At 35.7% G+C, this 23,178-nt stretch overlaps 1 protein-coding gene across 1 annotated transcript in view; it reads right to left on the bottom strand.

The window, feature by feature from the left end:
- Positions 1-23,178, bottom strand: part of Pex14 (peroxisomal biogenesis factor 14) — a 146,074-nt gene that overhangs the window by 27,341 nt on the left and 95,555 nt on the right. Inside the window, exons 6-7 of the mRNA XM_090407412.1 lie at positions 19,158-19,328; positions 1,473-1,567 (exon numbers count right to left, since the gene is read on the bottom strand). Of these exons, the coding sequence (XP_090263538.1) occupies positions 1,473-1,567; positions 19,158-19,328 (266 nt within the window). The remainder of the gene's footprint in view (positions 1-1,472; positions 1,568-19,157; positions 19,329-23,178) is intronic.

The following is a 23,178-nucleotide window of genomic DNA, read 5'->3' as shown; positions in this document are numbered from 1 at the left end:
AAAAAAAATGTGACGAAATTTCACAATCTAACGATGAGATTACTCGTATTACATGGGAAAGAAAATTTCATCGTTAATACTTTTAATGTCTTTGCGATAAGCTAATTTTGGAAATTAATGAAAGAGAAAAAACCATTTAGACAGATATGCTTGGCATTTTTTTGAAGAAAGATATAGCTCAAGACAAGTACAAGACTATGGAGCTGATATTGATTCAGAAAAATTTATTTGTGAAGTTAACAAGTTCGTTGTCAATCACGCGATATCGCGTGGTGCGAGTTCTCACCCTCGGCCGATCACGCGGTATCGCGTGGAAATCAATATCAAGTGAGGCGGAGTTTGGCCACCACACGAAATTCCAATTTTCAGCTTGGCAACGAACGTGTTAAGCAATTTTTAATAATGATAAAGGAAGAAAATTTTTCAATTAAAATATGTACAAATTTATAAACGATGGGTTAGGGTCTACTTTTCCGAATGTAAAAAAACAAAAAAAACTTTTAATTATTAATTTTCTTTTTAAATTTGAACTGATATATATATATAATTTTTTTCTTTAAATGCAAATATATGTATACCAATGTTGTGTTATTTTTAGTTTATTAAAATGAGTTATTATGGAAATGTCAACTTTTATTTTCAATAAACTAAAAAAAAAATTTTAAAAAAAAGCACATGAATTTGATTAACTGAAATAGACTTGTTCTTTTGAGGCCTCATTATGATGTTGCATCTAGGGCCTCCAAAATTATAAATGCGGCCTTGAAGGTGATGCACCTTTTCACTACTTATACACGGAAAATATATGACTTCTGCATTGCTTCCACCTTGGTATCTCTTCTGATCTGGCACCCACTGATTACAATTGCTTGCTTCCTGGGGAGTAGAGAGGTTCTATTCAGTAGCAGTTTTTGCCTGTCACTGAGTGGAGCCACAGCCAGAGTTTTTCAGGTTAGAAGTGATACTTTAGGGTAGATTTAGAGTGATCTACAAGATAACTCGGTTTGTGGAGAGGTACTTCAATAAGGGTTGAAACTGGTCTGGTAGTGGCCCTTCTCATAATGCATACCATTGTGCATGTCCAAAAGGAAGTGCTTTGCATTATGGGATACTAAGGCAATTAATGTGAAGCCATGAGCCTCTATATACTAGCCCAGTCATGAAGATACTTCACACACAAACTTTGTTTGCTTACCTTTGGATAAAGGATTAAACCAAGAATAGAATTTCTTCGGAAAATAATTTCTGACAGGGCCTAAGTTTTCTAAATACAGACAATAAGCTAACCACATCATCTCATTAAATAAAAGTTGAATATTAATGAACTTGTCAAAATCCTGAATATACATTAAAAGGATATGATGAAAAGTTTCTTTCCAGAGTAGTCAGAAATATGGCAGAATGGACAAGCTGAACAAAGAAGTAAAATAAATTTATTAAATAATTTTAACCAATAATATCTACACACATACCTGCTCAACAGCAATGATTTTACTGAAGCTATTTCATTTTTCAGATCTGCCAGGGTAACAGAACCTGGAAGACTTTTATCATTTGTTGGACTAAACTAGAAATGCAAACATCAAATATCAAATTACTTTTAATAAAATATGCAGAAAGTAGCAAATGAATTGTTTTAAAAGTTAACTGGAAGTTTTTCAATTATACATGAAAGTTTTCGAATTTAAAATAGCATCAGTAATACTAAAAAGCAATAAACAGGCAGTGCCAATAAAATTTGATGCACTTCAAACATACATCAAGCAGTCAGTTTATTAGGTACACTTATCTAATAGTGAGAAGTATCTCATTTAACTTTCAGAACAGTTGACTTACTGAGATATACTATCAACAATATAGCAAAAATGACATGAGGTGGAATGAACAGCTCATTCCAGTATTAATTAGATTTATCATAATCATTTACTGATATGTACCTTCAGTGAATGTAGAAGACACTATGACCAACACAATTAAGTTTTCATTGCTATTAACTTCCTATCAACAATCCCGCTTCCCTCAATGACCCAGACTGGTCAGGTCTCCAATATTGCCAGCTCTCACATTATAGTTAGACCTGGTAGTTTTCTAGACAATCCACCTAGATCAGTGTCTTCCCAAAGTGTAGTAAAGTAGCATGGCACTAGTCCTCAGATAAAAATTACTGGGCTTGAGAAAAATAAGATCAAATCAAGCTATAAAAATAATAAAATAAAATAAAAATAAATAAATAAATAATTAACAGCCTCCGTAGCTCAATTGAAAGAACAACAGTGCGTTGCACCCTTCGACTAGATTCTCGTCGTGATGAGAGGAATCTTTATATGGATTTTTTTCAATTGAAGGTGAGTGAGCTGATCTCATATAGGAGTAGCAGGGTTTTTTCCTCCCAGAAACTCTGGTTTTTCATCCTGCATACAAGTAAATCAGCCATTAGAACACATTCAATTTATATACAAAAAATACTGTTGGTATTGATAGGCAGTAGATGGCATTGATGGTTATGTGCAGTGGGAGAATTAAGTAGTAGGGAAAACGTGTGTAGCAGAGTTGAGTAGAGTGCCCTCCCGCGATGGGACCTTGGAGGTGTAACATAATAATAATAATAATAAAAAAATAGAAAAGTGTCAATGCCCAACCAATATCAGATACCAATAAAAATAGATATTTTTAATGGTATTAAAAATGTACTTATTTAATATGGCAAACCCTATATATATATATATATATATATATATGTAGAAAGTATTTTTACCTTGGGTATAAATATGTTAAAGATTAAAGATACCAAGCAATTTTAAACCTGGTTTTACTCCATTTCCCAAGTAAGCAAACAGACTAAAAGTCAAGTTTGCGCCTGCAATTGATGCAAGTCTAACTGATCCCACGGGTAGTGCAGGATCAGGGCAACTCGTGGCAAAGGTGGAACAAGCTCCGATCACTAATCTTAATATTTACCCTTAATGCCAAAACACATCTCCAAGAAGGGGATGTATGATGTTTTGTATTAAAGGCAAGGGGCTACTACCCAGACCGGTTTCGACCTTTATTGAGGTCTCGTCAGTGGGAGCTAGGCTAGAAATACCAAGATTTAGTAATACTGAGCTTGTAAGTATTTCGCCAAAACAAGTTACCATAAGGTGTTTTAACCTTATTAAATAAAAATCTCTGGAGGAGATATAAATGTAGAAAGTATTTTTACCTTGGGTATAAATATGTTAAAGATTAAAGATACCAAGCAATTTTAAACCTGGTTTTACTCCATTTCCCAAGTAAGCAAACAGACTAAAAGTCAAGTTTGCGCCTGCAATTGATGCAAGTCTAACTGATCCCACGGGTAGTGCAGGATCAGGGCAACTCGTGGCAAAGGTGGAACAAGCTCCGATCACTAATCTTAATATTTACCCTTAATGCCAAAACACATCTCCAAGAAGGGGATGTATGATGTTTTGTATTAAAGGCAAGGGGCCACTACCCAGACCGGTTTCGACCTTTATTGAGGTCTCGTCAGTGGGAGCTAGGCTAGAAATACCAAGATTTAGTAATACTGAGCTTGTAAGTATTTCGCCAAAACAAGTTACCATAAGGTGTTTTAACCTTATTAAATAAAAATCTCTGGAGGAGATATAAATGTAGAAAGTATTTTTAAATAAAGGTCGAAACCGGTCTGGGTAGTGGCCCCTTGCCTTTAATACAAAACATCATACATCCCCTTCTTGGAGATGTGTTTTGGCATTAAGGGTAAATATTAAGATTAGTGATCGGAGCTTGTTCCACCTTTGCCACGAGTTGCCCTGATCCTGCACTACCCGTGGGATCAGTTAGACTTGCATCAATTGCAGGCGCAAACTTGACTTTTAGTCTGTTTGCTTACTTGGGAAATGGAGTAAAACCAGGTTTAAAATTGCTTGGTATCTTTAATCTTTAACATATTTATACCCAAGGTAAAAATACTTTCTACATTTATATCTCCTCCAGAGATTTTTATTTAATAAGGTTAAAACACCTTATGGTAACTTGTTTTGGCGAAATACTTACAAGCTCAGTATTACTAAATCTTGGTATTTCTAGCCTAGCTCCCACTGACGAGACCTCAATAAAGGTCGAAACCGGTCTGGGTAGTGGCCCCTTGCCTTTAATACAAAACATCATACATCCCCTTCTTGGAGATGTGTTTTGGCATTAAGGGTAAATATTAAGATTAGTGATCGGAGCTTGTTCCACCTTTGCCACGAGTTGCCCTGATCCTGCACTACCCGTGGGATCAGTTAGACTTGCATCAATTGCAGGCGCAAACTTGACTTTTAGTCTGTTTGCTTACTTGGGAAATGGAGTAAAACCAGGTTTAAAATTGCGTGGTATCTTTAATCTTTAATATATATATATATATAGGGTTCACATTATGGGTAAATATCAAGAATAGTGATCGGAGCTTGCTCCACCTTTGACATGGGTTGCCTCAGCTTGCACTACCTTAAGGGTCAGTTGCTGCAGTATCCAGGGATTTGCTTACACTTGGAATCGCTGAACTTTATATAGTTTCTACTGTATTCGGCATGAAACTCTTTGAGTTTTTTATTCGGCTAAGAAACGATATGGGATGTAATATCCCTTAACTTAAACAAGTCATATGTCACCGAATTGAAGCCTTTGGCTCTTCATATATCTAATAATATATATAGGGTTTGCCATACTAGCCCCACAGTTAGCCTAGTGGCTGTGCACTTCGCAATCATATGCCTGGGGAAGGAATATCCTAGGTTCGATTCCTGTTGGAGACGTGAGGAGCTGTAGGATCTTCCACAGTCACAGCCAAGTTAGCTGGTCTTAGACATGGATAATAGGGTTTTTTCCCCAGTTTATCCTGGGGTTTTTCATCCCGCAAAGCAGCCAAACCAGCCTTGAGAACTCAACACTATGGACAAAGGATACACCGGGGCATAGGGCTGACCACCTTATCCTGTGAATGGCTTGAGGTCCGATGATTAATAAACCCTCGAGACCACAAGGTAAAAGAGGGAAAAGTAAGATGAGATGAGATGATATATATATATATAGGTCCGACACAAAAATAATGAGACTAACCCTATAGCTTGGGAACAAAGAATGGGAGAGGAGAGACAAAGAGATGGTTATAGAGCATGTTCTAACATGTCACCATGAGACAAGGCTCAACTCCATCGCTTTACTCAGTACAAGTGGACACGTGTTCAAATATAGACGCTTTCTTACCCTTGGTCGAAAATATTGCAGTGCAAGAGTGAACAGTGAGTTAACATCGTTTCTGTGAAACTGAAGAAATCTGCAACGGAAACTTTAAATTATTGACTAAGGATTACGGTGAAGAGTGCATGTCTCGTGCATTTCTTCGAGCTGTCACCAAGAAAGTTCATTTGGACAGGGAAAGTTAAAATGTTCAACACATTTTAATGGAAGAATTGAACATGCAAGAAGTTCCAAAAATGTTGTCAGATGAAATAAAAGAACCTCCCAAGGAACTATGTTTGAACCTTTTGCAATACATTAAAGATGAATCAGATTAGATTTGTTGAATTCGGCAATTACTTGTGATGAAACTTGGATATTTACGTATGATCTGGAAACCAAGCGACAATCAATGCAGTGGAGGTCAGCAACATCTTCAAGACCTGAAAAGAAGCATGAGTCATTTGAAGTTCAAGGCCATGTTGATTGTTTTCTTCGTTATCCAGGGTATTGTAATGGCAGAGTCAGTTCCCAGCAACCAGAATTGTGGTTGGATTTTGCATCAAGAGACAATGCGCCAGCCCACAACACTTTGTCTGTTTTTTAGCTAATCACAATATCACTGTGTATGATCGCCCACCCAATTCACCAGACCTGGCTCCTTGCAACTTCTACCTCTTCACAAAGATCAGGTCGGTGCTCAAAAGAACCCACTCTTTGCTGGTAGATGTGAAAGCAAAAACAACAAAAATCCTCAACAGCCTTTCAGAAAACGATCTGCAGAATTGCTTTGAATATTAGCAGCATCGTATGCAGCTGTGTGTCAACTCAGAAGGAGATCTATATTGAAGGAGATCGTAGTAGATTTTCTCAATTTGTTAAATAAAAAGAGATACAGGAATGGTCTCATTTTTTTTTTTTTTGTGTGTCAGACCTCATATGTGTGTGTGTACACACGAGGGTGATCTGAATTCTCGGCCTCGACATAGATGGCAACACTATTGGCACGATTTTTTTTTTCTAAGTTGGTGCATCTGTCATAAGCATCCATGTGAAATTGAAAGTCATTCTATGAAGTAGTTTGTTTTATACAGCTGTCTGAAGCAAAAGTGTTGTCAGTATCCATTTTATCCATTTCAAGGGATACCTTGAAATGGATAAAATTGAGTATCGTGCAGTTATAAAATTCTTTGTAAAAGAAGGTTTAATGGCAAAAGAAATTCATTTGAAGTTCATAAAAGTTTATGGGCACACTTTTCCTTCATTTTCTACAATTAAGAAATGGGCTACCGAGTTTAAATGTGGCCTTACAGCCTTAAAGATGATCCACAGGAAGAACATCCAAAAAGTATAACAACACCAGAAATCATTGATCATGATATGGTATTGGATGACAGGCGAGTCAAAATGCATGAAATTGCTGAGACTATAGGCATTTCAAAAGAATGTGTAGGATATATTTTGCATGAAGAATTGCATATGAAAAAGCTTTGAGCAAGATGGGTGTCACACTTGTTCACAGCAGATCAAAAACGCACTCGCATGAAAATCTCTGAACAGTGCTTGGAGTGTTTTAACAAGAATAAAAATGATTTAGTGCATCGATTTTTTACTATGGATGAGACTTGGATTCACCATTACACACCAGAATCCAAACAGCAGTCAAAACAGTGGACAGAAGCCGGTTGTTAAGCGCCAAAAAAGACAAAGTCGGTTCTATCAGCAGGAAAGGTCATGGCATCAGTGTTTTGGGATGCTAAAGGCATTTTGTTTATGAATTATCTTGAAAAGGGTAAAACAATAACAGGGAATATTATTCTGATCTTTTAACAAGACTAGATGAGAAAATTTGTGAGCAAAGACCCGGTTTGCAGAAGAAAAAAATCATCTTTCATCAGGAAAATGCACCTGCCAACAAAGGTGTTTTGGCAATGATAAAATTAAGGGATCTGCACCATGAATTGTTGGAACATCCACACTAGTCCTCAGATTTGACCCCCCCTCCCTGACTTCTACCTCTTCCCAAAACTAAAACTCTTCCACGCTGGTCAGCATTTTTCTTCGAATCAAGAGGTGATTGCAGCTGTTGAGGGGTATTTTGCAGATCTTACTGAGAACCACAACTGGGACAAGATAATGGCTCTGGGGCATCACTGGAATAAATGTATTAGTCTTAGGGGAGATTATGTTGAAAAATAAAAATAATTTTGAAATTATAAATTCGTATTTTCATTGTTAGGCCGAGAACTTTTCAGACTACCCTCATATATATATATATATGGATACATGATGAACACCAAAAGGTTATACTAAAACTAGCCTTTAACTACTAAGTAAAGTCTGGGAAATGCTAATAAAGGTCTTCCTCTAGATCAGTAATTCCCAACGTTTTTTGGATCATGCCCCACCTCAACGCCTCAAAGATTTTGATGTCCCCCCCCCTCACAGACAATGGTGAGTGTTTTGAGTATATCAGTGATGAGGTGACAAATGCAACATCATTTTCTAATTGCCCCACGTTGAGAAAACCGCTCGAGATCTTCTCCTCGTTCCAGCATTAAGCATGTGATCTGCTAACTTTTCCTCTCCCATTTTGTTCAAGTGGTCAAAAGATCACAGATTAGTTCTGCTTACATATTTTTGAATGCTAATAATATCAAGCTGTTTTTTAGCATCAGCATATTAAGAATTTTAATATGACTACTAGAAGCCAACAATACCATCTGTTCATTCCCCTAATTTTCTTTGGAGCTCTCATATCTATTGTCTCCAGTGTCTGATTCATTGTTTAAACTTCAACTCAACTACTAGCTCCATCATCATCATATCAGTGATATGTGTCACATCATGCTGCTCAAAGTATGAACAGGATAATATGATAGTACAACAATACCTCAATTAATGCACCTAATGCGTTCTTTAAAACAGGTGCATTAATCAAAAATGCACTAATCGAATATAATAACCTATGGGAAAAAGTATAATTCATTCATCCAATTTCTGTTTTGCCTCTTTTTTTTTTATTTTTATTTTATTTTATATAAAAGAATTAGGTGTGTCTCAGGGCCTAGTTAAAGGAAAACGATGAAGCTGAAAGACAATAAAAAAACATATTCAGGATTCAGGATATAAATTTATTATTCTACTTAACAAAGAATAGAGCTAACATAGTTTGGTGGGCATTCTGTTTCTTTTTTTTTCATACAACTGACAGTATGGCCCTATTGCCTCTTCTACTACTTCTGCAAATTTCACTGCTTTTCTCTTCATCACGACCGGCCTCTAAGCATTGCTGCTTAAAAACTTCGATTGTATGAAATATATTTTCAATCTGTTTCTGTGAAACCTCTTTGGGCTTGTCAGTGATTAAAATTTCCTCATATTCTTCAACATCTTCCCGCTGCACATCTAAATTCAGCAGGTCAGAATCACTCAATTCTCAGAATGAGATTTATTTAATTTAGATTCATTTGAAAAGCCTGTAAAATTATTTGCACAATGTGGAAGAATGTGTTTCCAAATGGCTCACATATTGCTAGCAGTAATTTCATTCAACTTTGTGACTTTATAACTAAGCTGAGATTTCTCTGATTTTACCAGAAAAGTCTTGGAAGGTATTCACTTCCAACAAGGCTTGTTTCATTGACATTAAATATTTGTTGGTGACAATAGCTCCCTCTCCACAATTTTTTCAAAATCTCTGGATAATTTGCAGCCGCCTCCTTATCTGCACTTGCAGCTTCACCTGTGATTAGAACATTATGTAGGCTATTTCTTTTTGAAGCGTTCAAACCACCCAGCACTAGGGTGGAATTCTTCTTTTCCATCACTGATAATCCTTTCTTTCAAAGTTGCAAAGAGATTTAATGCTTTTGATTTAATAAGGCCAGTGCTTAGCGGGATCTGTTTTTGGTTACAATCTTCGATCCATGTAGAAAGAAGTCTCTCTCTAATTCAATCATTATAAAACTTTGATTTTGAGTGCATGCATGATGAACTTAAAGCAGCCTTACCATTTTCTTTGTATTCAGCAGCTTTGCTTAAAATTGCTCATATAGTTGATTCACCCATTTTTGTGTTCTTGTCCTATCTTTGCTCTGGATTCGCCTTGTTCATTTTTCTTTATTATTTCAAGTTTTTCTTTCAATGAGATTACTTTTTGAATCCTTCTCACACCTCCACTTTTTTGCTCACTAATTCGTTTACTCATGATGAAGGAGGGGAAAATATTTTAAAAGTAAAAAAAAAAGTAAAGAAAACAATTGCAAAAGAAGCACAAGATATTATCATCAAAATGTATGTAATTAGCAGACAACATACATTTAGCAGTAAATTTGGAACATAGTGTAGACGGAAATAGTATGCCATTAAAAAATAACTTTGATACTTAACTTTGAAAAAATAAATTTAATACTTTGATATGCCTGGGAATCGAACAGTAAACTCAGTTGGTGAAAAGAGTGTCCTCATAAAAACAACGCATTTTACCATTGTTCTAGCATGCATGACAGACGGAACCAAATTAAAGCCGACAGTGATATTTAAAAGGAAGAAAATTCCGAAGCATATGAAATTTCCACCAGGTGTCATTGTTCATGCCAATCAGAAAGGTTGGATGGATGAAGAAGGTGTACAATTGTGGCTGGGAACATACATTCAGGTAGCTTGTTACATCAACAAAGCATGCTAGTCTGGGATATGTTCAAGGTGCATTTAATGGAGGCAAGCAAAGAGTGAGCTACATACAGACCTATCATACCGGGTGGTCTAACTTCCGTTTTGCAGCCCCTTGATGTCAGCTTGAATAAGGCGTTTAAAGATCACTTACATGAAAAATGGTGAGAATGGATGTCATCTGGTTTGGTGAAGATGACAAGGGGTGGGAATTTTCAGAAGAATGAGATCACCCTAGTTTAACCAGCTGGGTTAAAGAAGCATGGGATTCGATACCATCTGAAATGATTCAACGCTCATTTCTTAAATGTGGAATAAGTAATTCAATGGATGAATCTGAACATGATGTCATATATGAAAGCGAGGATGACGCACAACAAAATGGAGAGCATAATGATGATGACGACAACTGCTACACTGATGATGCAATGCCTACAGATGAATTTATAAATGAAATGTTTGATGACTAAAAAGATGAAGAAGGATTTAAAGGATTTTGACATTTTGTTTTAAAATAAATATTTCTTTCGTTAATTCGTATTATATTATTTATGATGTTATGGAACAAGATTAACAGATTAACATTATACGTGGACATGGCATTTTTAGGGCTAGTTTTCAAATGAAATTTCTAGTTCGCATTATACATGGATCACATTATACGCGGAAATATACGGTACCTTAAAGTGAAGTACAAAAAAAAAAAAAAAAAAAAAAAAAAAAAAAAAAAAAAAGGAGGAATTTGTCTGTCTAGATAGAAATATTGTTGTTCGAAAACACTAGTAAGAAAAAATACTCTATGCAAAATGTATGTCAATGCAAACAAAAGTCCAAAGGTTGCGTGTGAGTTACCCAAGATAAGTGTAATGCCCAAAGTGAAGGCATTCGTGGAAAGCGAATTGAACTTGCGTTCCCTGAAAAGAGTGCTCTTGAGGACAAGAGTTGTGACTAAACAATTTAAGGGCCAATAAGGCGCCGTGAGAAAACTTCTGCAATGAACGGAGGGCACAACAAGGGATAATAAATGTGGGTTCGCACGGGTTTCGAGCCCCGTTTTTTATCTGATCCTGTTTTCATTCGAACCAATGATGCTGACCAGCGGAAGGGAATTCTACGACATCGGACAGCAAGTTTCTCCCCATTGCTAACTGGCGAGCATTGGGCAAGCTGTATGCGAGATGACGATATCCACCAACTCGGGCCATCGGTAGAAGTGCTACCGGAATGAGACAATGGAAGGTTCCTCCAGAGAGACGGGCAGTCAGACGAGCAGAGTGCAGAAAATGGTTGTACGTGACAAGCGAAGTGACCTCCACGTGGATGCAATCCACTGAAGCAGTATAGTATCTAATAGTAAAGGACGGATAAAGGGGACATGGTAACCTCATACGGCGGTGGTAATGTACAGAATTTTCTTATTTTATGAACAATTAGCATTAGAGCAAAAGAGTGAATCAATTTCTAGTTGGAAGAAAAAAAGGACAATTGCCTAGAGAACTTTTTGAATGACTTATATGCATTGTAACTTGTTAGCTCCATTGGACTGGTAATCGGAGCACTTAAGTTCTTGTGAGACCTAATTAATGTGGTGGGGCCTGTTAGCATTTGAAGTTAAAATTGTAAACTTGTATTTTCCCATACTAAGTGTATTTTAATTGACCAGAGGATATGAGTTACATGTTCATTAACTAGAGTGTTCATATATGATTGTCAGTTGATTTAGTATAGATATTGTGATAAGCTTTTGATATGTTTAAACCTAACTGTAAACTCATTAGATCTTTAATAAACATGTTTTACTATGTAAGCCTGAGTTTTGCTTGAGCATAAGACTAATTTACCACTTATAAAAGTTTGAACCTATGCATAAGGAGAAGGTATAGAATAATTAGAAATGATAGGGCCATGACTGCAAACTGAGATCTCTACAGACGCTATATATATTTAATGAATTTAGGTAGCTGCTAGAACTCTGGGAAAGTTTCTCTGAGCAAGAATTCTTCTGTCCTAGGACTCTGACTGGCGCAGCTGGAACAACAAATTTGTCAGAGTTCGAAAAAGAGACAGCCCCAGAGAGATAGACTGGAGATCTCTTAGCTGGCACAAGAGGGGATAATAGCAACATAGATTTAAAGAAAAACCATGACGTAACTGTATTCCTCTGGGTCTTTTTTCCTGCAATAATGGCATCAAACATCTGTTTTGATGCTTTGTAAGCATTTTCTCTCCTATTCTATTTAAGTGACCTTACCACGATTAACTGTGTTGTATTTTTTGGATTACAACTCAAAGCTGTTAACATTCAAGAATACTAAAAATGCAAGTTCTTTACTAATATCTTCATTTCTCATATGATTCTGACAATGACACCATCTGTTCACCCCCCCCCCCCCCACTCGCCCCATAAATTTTCTCATATCTCTAATGTCCGTTGTGTGTTTAAGTCTGTGATATTGTTTATTATTTTATTTATTTTTTTTTTTCATCTACCCAACTCTGAAATCTATACATTAAAGCTGGCTAAACACTTGTCTTATATACTACTAGCTTACTGTTTTAGCTAATTTCTGTTTCTTATTTCATATTATTTATTTATTTATGAATTTATTCATAAATAAATTATACATATATATATATTAGGGATGCTTAAGGGTCAAAGTTGTATAACTGAGAGGAGACCTCCACATAGCCTTTAATGGAATACGGAGAACCGACCAGGGCTTCTGATCTAATGTCCAATCCTCACCTTCTCGTGGTGCATCCTGTTGGGTATCTACTTTGATACTGAACGAACGAGGATGGGCTGGCAATTTGGGATTTAGCCGACCAAATTTTATTCTTATTGGTTAAACCAAAATAAAAAATGATGGTACAACATGACAAAATTTCATGTCGGCTGGGGCATCGCCCGGTTAAACAAGGGCCCCGTTGTTTTCGCCAGGGTACCAGGGCGAACAGCGAAAAGTCAGCTACTGGAACAAATCTGAAAACAAATCCCAACTCAACATCACCAGAGTTAAAGATCGGTACTATCAATGTAAGAAGCCTGAATGGCAAAGAAATGGAGCTACCTGAGGAATTAGATAAGTACCAGATCGACATAATAGGGGTGACTGAAACAAAAAAGACCAAAACTGGTGAGATCTTTCTGAGCAATAAATACAAAATGTTATATTCAGGCAATGACAATCAAGGAAAAGAAGGAGTAGCCATAGTATTCAACACAAAATACAAGGCTAATCTTCTTGAATGGCAGTCAGTCTCAAGTAGAGTAATGTGGACAAATATAAGAATGGGGAACTGGACAATGAGAATTATTTGTGCCTATGGTCCCACAGAAGGTTCTACTAAGGTAGAAGTGGAGGAATTTTTTGAAGCCTTAGAAAAAGCAACTGACACAATGAAAAATAGGTCCTTGTTGGGGATCTAAATAGCAGAGTAGGAAATGATTGTGAGACATACAAAAATATTTTCGGAAAATTTGGAGAAAAGAGCAAAGCTAATAATAATGGCAAATATCTGTTGGATTTCTGCTCAGGACATGGACTGGTTATTACTAACACCATGTTCCAACATGAAAATGTGCAAAAATTCACATGGAGAGAAGAGGCTAGGAATAAGAAAAGTCTCATTGACTATGTTATTGTTGATAGTGATGTTTTCTCCCTGGTGCAGGACACCAAAGTGTACAGAGGATTTGAAATTGGAAGTGATCACTATTTAGTCTTCAGCAGGATAAAATTGAATTTCATACTGAAAAGAATAACATGTAAGAAAGTTTTAAAGCGAATAAAAGTTGAGCAGCTCTCAGATGTGAACTGTAGACTAAAATACAAAAAGATTATTGAAGAAAAAATGAAAGAGTTTGAGGACAGGAATCAAACCTTGGAGATTCAGTGACAAACTCTGAAGAAAACATCGATTGATTCTGCCAGAGATGCATGTGGTGAGGTTGTATGTAAGGATAAAAAAATCAGAACTCCCTGGTGGACAAAGGAAGTTAAAGAGGCAATGAAGGAAAAGAAGAAAGCATACCAAAAGTTCCTGTCAAATAAGTCAGCTTGTGCTCTTAGAGAATATAGAGACAAATGCAAGAATGCTAAACACTGTGTAAAACTAGCTAAACAAAAGTCATGGGAGAACTTTGGCAAGAATATAGAAAATAAATATCAAGAAGGTGGCAAAATATTCTGGAGGTTGTTGAAGAAGCTTAAGAATGGAGGAAAGAGTGCCGTAAAAGGAATTAGAGATGATAAAGGTGACATGAAAACGGGAGAAAAAGATATCCTTGAAGTATCGAGTAATTACTTTGAAAAACTGCTAAATGAAACAAGCAGTGATGATAGCACAGTGGTAAAAAACACTGACCAGGCATGCAGTCAGCAATACATATCCATACTTGAAGTAGAAAAAGCCATCAAAGGCTTGAAATGTGGAAAGGCAGCAGGAGTAGATGATATTCGACCAGAAATGCTGAAGTATGGTGGTATAAGAGTCTTACAGTGGCTGCACTGCATAGTTCAGAAAGCCTGGACAGAGGGACGAATTTCTGATGATTGGAGTAGAGCTCTCATAGTACCCATATATAAAAAGGGAAATAAAACTGAATGTGAGAATTACAGAGGTATTTCCCTGCTGAGTGTTCCTGGCACGATCTATGCAAGTATACTTGAGAAACGGTTGAAAAGAATTGTGGAAGAAAAGCTTGGTGAAGAACAAGCTGGATTCAGGCCAAATAGAGGCTGTCAGGATCAGATCTTTACTTTACAACAAATAGTCGAGAAAGCATGGGAATATAACAAAGATCTGTATTTAAGTTTTGTCACTCTGGAAAAGGCATATGACAAGATGCCAAGAGAGAAGCTATTTAATACGCTGCAGTTATATGGTGTCAATGGGGCATTATATCAAGCAATACTTAGTCTTTATTTGAGTTGTAAGTCAGCAGTTAGAATTGAAGGAAGTACAGGAAGATGGTTTAATGTTAAATCTGGTGTGAGACAAGGATGTACATTATCCCCCTCTGTTATTCATTATCTATATGGATCACATTATGAAGGAAAGTGGTATTAAACATGATATCAAAATTGGAGATGTTAATGTCAGCTCTTTGCTTTATGCAAATGATGTTATACTTCTAAATAAATCCGCTACAAGTCTGCAAGATTCTCTGACTAAATTGAATAGCTGTTGTAATAGATATGGTATGAAGGTCAGCAATAAAAAGACAAAGACAATGAAAATAGGCAGAATCATTGAAAATGTCAACTGTGTTGTGAATGGAGAACCTGTGGAACAAGTAAAACATTTCAGCTATTTAGGCACGATTTTTACTGAAGAGGGTAAAATAAATATAGAAATAGACAACAGAATCAGCAAAGCTGGTATGGTGGGAAGTCAATTGAATAAATTCATATGGAATAAGAGAGAAATTAGTCGGAACACTAAATTAGCTGTATACAAGACAGTGTTCAAACCAGTTTTAACTTATGGATCTAAGAGCTGGGTCAGAAGTAAAACACTTGACCAAAGACTAGAGACCACAGATATGAGAGTCCTGAGAAAGATTATAGGCGTGAACAGATAGCATCAATGGCAATATGATATTAAAAACGAGGATATTAGGAAAGAACTTGACATTGTCAGCATCCAGGAATGCGTTAGCAGAGCTAATCTCAGGTGGTATGGTCACTTAAACAGAATGGGCGAGGAAAGATTAGCAAAACAAGTGTTCTCTTCCAGGTAGGCGTGAACAGATAGCATCAATGGCAATATGATATTAAAAACGAGGATATTAGGAAAGAACTTGACATTGTCAGCATCCAGGAATGCGTTAGCAGAGCTAATCTCAGGTGGTATGGTCACTTAAACAGAATGGGCGAGGAAAGATTAGCAAAACAAGTGTTCTCTTCCAGGTTGGCAGCAAAACGACCCAGAGGAAAACCAAGATATAGGTGGATTGATGTGGTACAAAGTGCTTTAGACGACAGAAATACAAGATCTGATAATGTTGGAGTCTTGACAAGTAACAGACTGATTTGTAGGAAAATTGTAGATAGGAAATTAATAATGATGATGTAATTTTTTCATGTAGTACTATCATATCCTGTACACCCCTTGAGGATACATAGCAGGAATTTGATGATGATGATAATAATGAATGTACAGAACAAGAAAGACACTGTAGCTTCTTAGGCACCATTTTTAGTAATGTGTGTGCGTGCATACACATTAAAGAAGAAACAAAGTACTACAATGAAAGAGTTTACCTTGAACATGAGAAAAATCTGCAAAAAGACCAAATTAGAAGGATAAAATACAACTCAATTATAACACATGGAGTTAGGTTAAAAAAGTTGAACAGCAACTGAGATCACAAATATGAGAGTTCCAAGAAAAGTCAGGAAAAACAGAAAAATAACAAATACTATTAGTGGCAGAAATATATTTACAATGAAAATCCTATTAGAAAAGAACACTGCAATATTCAATTATTAACACTTAATTTTACTTCACATCAATTGTCTCATGAAACCGGTCTGGATAGTGGACCTTCTCATAATGCATGGCATTATACATGTCCATAAGAAGATGTGCATTGTATTATGGGCTACTAAAGCAATTGTTATGAAGTCATTAGCCTCTAATTACAAGTAGTGCAGTTGTGAAATTACTTCACAAGTAAACTTTGTTTGCTTACACTTGGATAAAGAATGAAAAAAATAATAATATAATTTCTTGGCATTTTAATTTATAGTATAACCAAGCGAAAAAAAAAACTTTCAATATGGAAACATTTATTCCCATCCACTCTATATTCTCAGTTTCAAACTAAGCCTTGGTTCTCTAAAAGGTGCATGTAGGCTGTACAAGCGAAGTATTAAGAATACTGTAAATGGCATTCATCCAAAACTTCATCTTCTTTTACCACTTACAATAAAGTAAGGAATAGTTGCAAGAATATCAAATCGATTTTGAAAGAGCTAAAAGCAGGAAACTTGCATCCTGTTCAAATGGCAGTCATGCATCCTGGTCTCTTGCTGTAACTTCTGTCCATCACTGCTCCCACCAATGTTACACTCAGTTATATTGCATCACCACCTATGGAAAAAGCCAACCTCCTGAATTTTTACTTCTCTGCTAATTTCTGTATGCTTGATCCTCGCAAATGCCCCCAACCATTGAAAACATTCACCATAATGCCCTCTTTGACTATCTGCCAAAAAAAGAAAGAAAGAGAATTTTATTCAAATCAGATACAAAAAAGAAGAGCAAGAGAATGAAGATTGTAGTTTGAGGAGGAGGACAATAATCACAAATGAATCAAGGAAAAGGTTGTGCAGAAGGAGTGGTGTACAGTTTGTAGATTTAGGGAGAATGAATTTGATGAATGGAAGACTTATATAATGCTGATAGACTTCATTTAAATGGATTTGAAATTAGGTGTCCAGAGAGAGAGAGCTTTTTACACTGAGAGTGTGAAAGCACAAAGACAAAAAAACTAAATCAATTAGGGTGGATATAGGTAAGCAAGTGCGCAGGCATCCATAAGGTGAATGAGTGTGAAAATGACCAAAAAAATGCAACACCTAGTCTCTCAAGCAACAATATTGAATGGAGTAGTCAAATAGTAGTCAAAAATACAGGGATGGCAATTCATATGCCACCAGCATATATATGTAAAGAAATTTTTTTTCTCTCCTCCAGAATGAATTTATATACTATGATTAACATATATCACACTGACTGTTTTCTCCAGAACAGTGTATTATGTTATGATCTTTTTGCAAACAGACTTGCCAGTAGTCAAGTACCAAATTAAGATATTCAGGAGAAAACTGTTATAAAAGATGTAATCTTACAGTCTATTATGTAATCCAGAAATGAATTTCTCAAGCCACTTGAGAATAAAGTAAATCATCTACCACCTAAAATCACTCACAAACATCCATACCAGATTGGGGCAAGAATCCATAATTTGTATACAGAAGAGCAAAGACACTATCCACTCACACAACAAAGTCAGATAAACTAAAATTATTTTCAAGATTTAACATAACTGATATTTCTCACATAACGTAACAAAACAGGAGGAGGAAGGAAGGAAGACAATCCAGGGCATCCAATGAAGGAGAAAGAAACAGCAATGAAAAATTAAATTATAATTAGATGCAATTGTGCATACTACCATCTAAATCTCCAATTGCCATGCATGTGAAATAAAAATTATTAAATATATTCTGGATAGAAAATATTTATTTTTGAGTATGTCTGATTTTCTCTTTCAAATGACAATGTCCTACAGAAATCCTGTGGATTTCTGTGGGACATTCTAAAGAAAATTATATTGTTATAATAAGAGTTATCGCAATTCATATGAGACAGAATAGAGACCTTCTCTTTCACGAATCACTCTGCCTTTTAGGTTAAGTCTAGCCACCTTTGGGAAAACAATAATTTTTATAAGTTATGCTTTTGATCTCTTCTTCTTCTTTTTTGGTGCATCAATCCAAATATTGGTAATTATTGCAGCACATCATAACATCCTGTCTTGTGATCTCCTTTTTATCTCTTCATAACTCTTAGTGCCAGTTAGCATCATTATGTTATTTACATATGAAATTCTTAGTCTGCCTCGTGGTCTCTTTCCTTCTAGTCCCCTCCATTATTTCTGTAATCAGTCCCCCATGCCTCAAATGGTGTCCAGTTAGGATTTTTCTTCTCTTATTGATGTGTTTCATTAATGACTGCTCTTCATGAACTATATTTAGAACTTCATTACTTTTCCTTTCTGTCCGACTAATTTTCATCATCTTTCTCCAGCACCAAAGTTCAAATGCCTCCAACTTTTTGATGTCTTGTTTTGTTAGAGTCCAGGCCTAACAACGACATAATGCAATGCTCCATATGTAAGTTTTTTTGAGCAGGATGTTAAGTCCTTTGCTGGTAAAAATGTTTCTTCTGTTGTAGAATGTTTTTTTTGGCGAGGATTATTCGTGCTTTAATATCTGATTTGTTTCTTCCATCTTCTGTGATAAGACTTCCAAGATATTTAAAAGAGGATACCTGTTGTATTAGGTTATTATTTATTTACAGGTTTATTTTCATTCGATTTGCTTTATTTGTAATTAATAATTTTGTTTTCTTATAATTAATTTTTAGGCTGTACTGTGTGAAAATTTCTTCCATCTTTGTCAGGGTGGCTTTCAGTTTGTTTTCTTTATCAGCTATTGATATGTTTTTGATAACTTTCCATAATTGTAAAATATGTTACCTACCTTAATTTTGCTAATCTGATGCTGTTGATGGTTTAAAGTTGATTCAACTATTTTAAGAGAATCATTCAATTCTGAAAGTTTATCATTTACTTCTAATAAATGTTTCTCTATGCATATCAATTTGTCATGTTCTTCTTCAGCTTTTCCATAAATCCATGGCCTGAGATACAGCTAGAATATAAAGTGAATATAATAAAATATTTATTCAAAATATGTCCAAAGGCTAAAACAAAGGTTAGATTAAAAAATTTGCAAATAACTAAAAAAAATTAACTCAACAATGTCAAATCCACACCCCATTTTTTATGATGCTGCTTTTAAAAATTTTCTTTTCTAATATTAATGAATTACAATAAAAAATTTTTTATATGAATTCATATAATTTAAAATTGTTAATAAATTATTTTGTACCTCTTACCACATATGCACAACACAGCCCTGTTGTACTGGTTACAGATTTTGTAACTTCTTGTGTAGGGGTGGGGTTAATGAAAAAATAGCTGACAATGAATGACAAATTTTTTATATCTGATGACAACTATTTTTATCTGATGATGGGCTGTATGCTAGATTTTTCATAGCTAATTCTTAAAATCTTAAGACTTTACTTACAAATAAGCATTTAAAATATAAAAAAGTAGTATTTATACAAAAAAACATTTTAAACAAATTTATTAAAAAAAAAGAGGACAAAAACAAATCTGAAACATCACTTCATGAAATTTTTTGAAACAAACCACTCTGCATGTCACTGATATCATTTTTAGTAGAACATGTCTAGTGTATTTTCTGGTGTGGGAATGCTGTTATTTTCTAGGTGAAATAAATAACAAAAATACCATTCTCTTTTTCCATGTAGTTAAGCTATATGGTTTTTCCAAAACAGTTTCAAATTATTTATCTGCATAGTTACAGATAGTATTTGTAAGTACAGGCTTATGCACAGTTATTTGTAGTTATATATTTGTGAAATAAATTATATAAGTGAAATTTGACCGCAAAACAAAGACCACATTATCATTTTTATAATACAGGGTGTTCGGGATAAATTTGACATATTTATAATTAATTATATTTTTCCGTAAGTTACATGTATTAACACACACTTCTCTTCATTTAAAAGTTTGGACCCTTCTTCATTCATATACAAGATGTCAGAAAGGATGGATAGCTGGAACCCACCTGAATCATGGAAGAGAATAACTTGTATCATGATGATTCGTGCCCGCCATCAAAATAAGGATATTACGACTGCTGCCCAATGCTCCCTGAATACAGTAAAAACAATCAGGCATGAACTAGAGACTTGCAATGGTGACTACGAGGATGTAGCAAGAAGAAAGATCCCTAGCAGACGATCTGATTGCGTTCGTACAGCAGAATTCCTCGCAAATCTGCAGGAACAGGTGTTGAAGAACCCTGGCATTGGAATTCGGGCTTTGTTCGTGGAGTTGCTAACTGTAGTCAAGCCCTGGATAACAAGGGTAGGCAATGGTAGGCCGTATGTATGGCAGCAGGATTCGGCCCCTTGCCACACCTCTGGGAAAAGTCAAAAATGGTTGTCTGAAAATTTCTACGACTTCACCAGTCCAAATGTTTGGCCTCCAAACTCCCCAGACCTTAACCCCATGGATTATTTTGTATGCGGCGCAGTTGAAAAAGACACCAATCGCACTTCCAGTAATACAAAAGCCCAGTTAATGGATAAAATTAAAACAGTTTTTGCGGCCCTTCCCAGGGAGACTGTAGCATCAGCTTGTTCGAGGTTCCGAAGCAGAATTGAAGCTGTGATCGATGCTAATGGTGGTTATTTTGAGTAAATCTTGTTGATAGTATTGTAATTAACTCTGCCTGTAATGTTTTTTTGTCAATTCATTAAATTTAATAGATACAAAGAAGATTTTCTTTTTCCTTACGAAACTGTCAAATTTATCCCGAACACCCTGTAGAAATTGTAATAAACATATATTGCACTTTTTTTTTACATTATTTACGTTAAATTAGATTCCTTTAATTTAATGTCAGCAAATTTGAATTATAATACCATAAACAAACTTTTCATTTTTTTAAAAGAATCTTGTGAAGCCTTATTATGTAACCAAGATGAACATACATATTTACATAAGTCACTTACTTTTAGGCTTCATATGCCTAAAACTACTTTATCACAATACAATTCATCAGCCATCATTCACCATCATAATCATTATTTCCTGTTCACTATGCACTTAGCAGAATTTTCTGAGCTTTACCAATGTAACTTCTGAACTTAAATTCTCACTATCATCATTTTCTGAATTGTACTTTCAAGGAGTGTACAGACATGAGAGTACAACATAATTAGGTTTACAGCCGGCTGGCTGGCTGAGTGATAAGCGTATCTGCTCTCCAGCCAAAAGGTTGTGGGTTCAAATCCCGTTGTGGACATGAATGTTTGCGATTGTCTGTGAAAATACTAGTGGTGGTGGTTGGCAGTAGATGGCGATGGTATAGATGATGAAGGTAGTTGCAGGTGGTGGATTGGTGGAGACAGAGAGCTGTAGAGTATGTGCCCTCCCTTGATGAGTCCTTGAACTCCCTGGAGGTGTTACATAATAAAATAAATAATAATAATAAAATAAAATTATTTATTTCCTATGAACAATTTTTTTCTATATTAATCTGTTATTTGTCAGGTCTCCAGTATGGTTAAATGTAACTTCCATTCTGCTGAAGTGAATTATATCTAATTCAAGTCACAAATTCTGGAATGCAGATGCCAAGTACCATCCGAATATCTTCATTTTTAATATGATTCTGCCATTAAATACTATCAAACAATATACTCAAATCCTTATATTTATCAACTCTCTCCAAACTTTTACATTCACCTCATATCCACCTAATAATACTAGTTTATAACAAAATACAAGCATTTATGTTTGCCCAGATTAAATTTTAATTCTAACTTCTCTCTTCCCTCCCAAGGACCTGCTATCATCGTAACAATTACTAGCCAAAGAAGTGCCTTAGTCCCATTCATAATTCTGGAGACCGTATAGCTAACTGCCTAATTTGAAGAAACTGCTGATAAGAAGTTAGTAATGATGTAAACTTTTCATGTATGAGGGTTGTTTGAAAAGTTTGGTAAATTTCCAACAGACAGCGACACAATTCATTCATTCATACCAGTGTCACCACGTATCATCTTTTTCATGACCCCTGGCAAAATTATAGCCACGTGCGATGCGTAGTTCTCATTTGGCAAACATTTAAAATGACCACGTTCGCATTTTTCATAAAAATGGAGAAAAACAAGTTTTGTGCAGTGATAAAACACTATTATTTGAAGAAGTGGATGGCCGTGCAGATCAAAGTCGAGTTAGATGCAGTTCATGGGGACTCTGCACTAGCATTAAAGACTATATATTTTAGGATAAATGAGTTTAAATGTGGTTGTAAGTCCATCGAAGATGAAGCATGCTCTGGACACCTGACTGAAGTCACTACGAAGGAAATGATTGACGAAATCCATGGTATTGTTATGGAAGACAGCCGAGTGAAAGTGTGTGAGATTGCTGAGATTGTAGGCATCCTAACTGAATGGGTGTATAATATCCTGCATGAAAAATTGCACATGAAAAAGCTGTGTGCATGATGGGTGCCACGATTGTTGACTGTTGATCAAAAACGCATGAGAAAAGATATTTCAACGCAGTGTTTGCCGATGTTTAATTGCAATTCACAGGATTTTTTGCATCGATTTGTGATTGTAGATAAAACTTGGATCCATGACTACACACCTGAGTCAAAGCAGCGGTCAAAACAGTGGACAATGCCTGGTGAAAGAGCACTGAAAAAAAAGCAAAGACCATTTTGTCAACTGGGAAAGGGATGGCCACTATTTTTTGGGATTCCCAAAGAATTATTATTATTATTTCGGGCGACTCCAGGAGTCCTTAGACTCATCGAGGGAGGCCCTAAACATCATGCCCACACAACTATGCGATTACATTCTCACAGTATCTATCATACCTTGTCT

The sequence above is a fragment of the Typopeltis vanoorti genome, chromosome 2, assembly GCF_054136105.1.
Source record: "Typopeltis vanoorti isolate ZY-2024b chromosome 2, IOZ_Tvanoo_1.0, whole genome shotgun sequence".
Classification (NCBI taxonomy): domain Eukaryota; kingdom Metazoa; phylum Arthropoda; class Arachnida; order Uropygi; family Thelyphonidae; genus Typopeltis; species Typopeltis vanoorti.
This window is presented reverse-complemented; position numbering and strand designations above follow the sequence as displayed.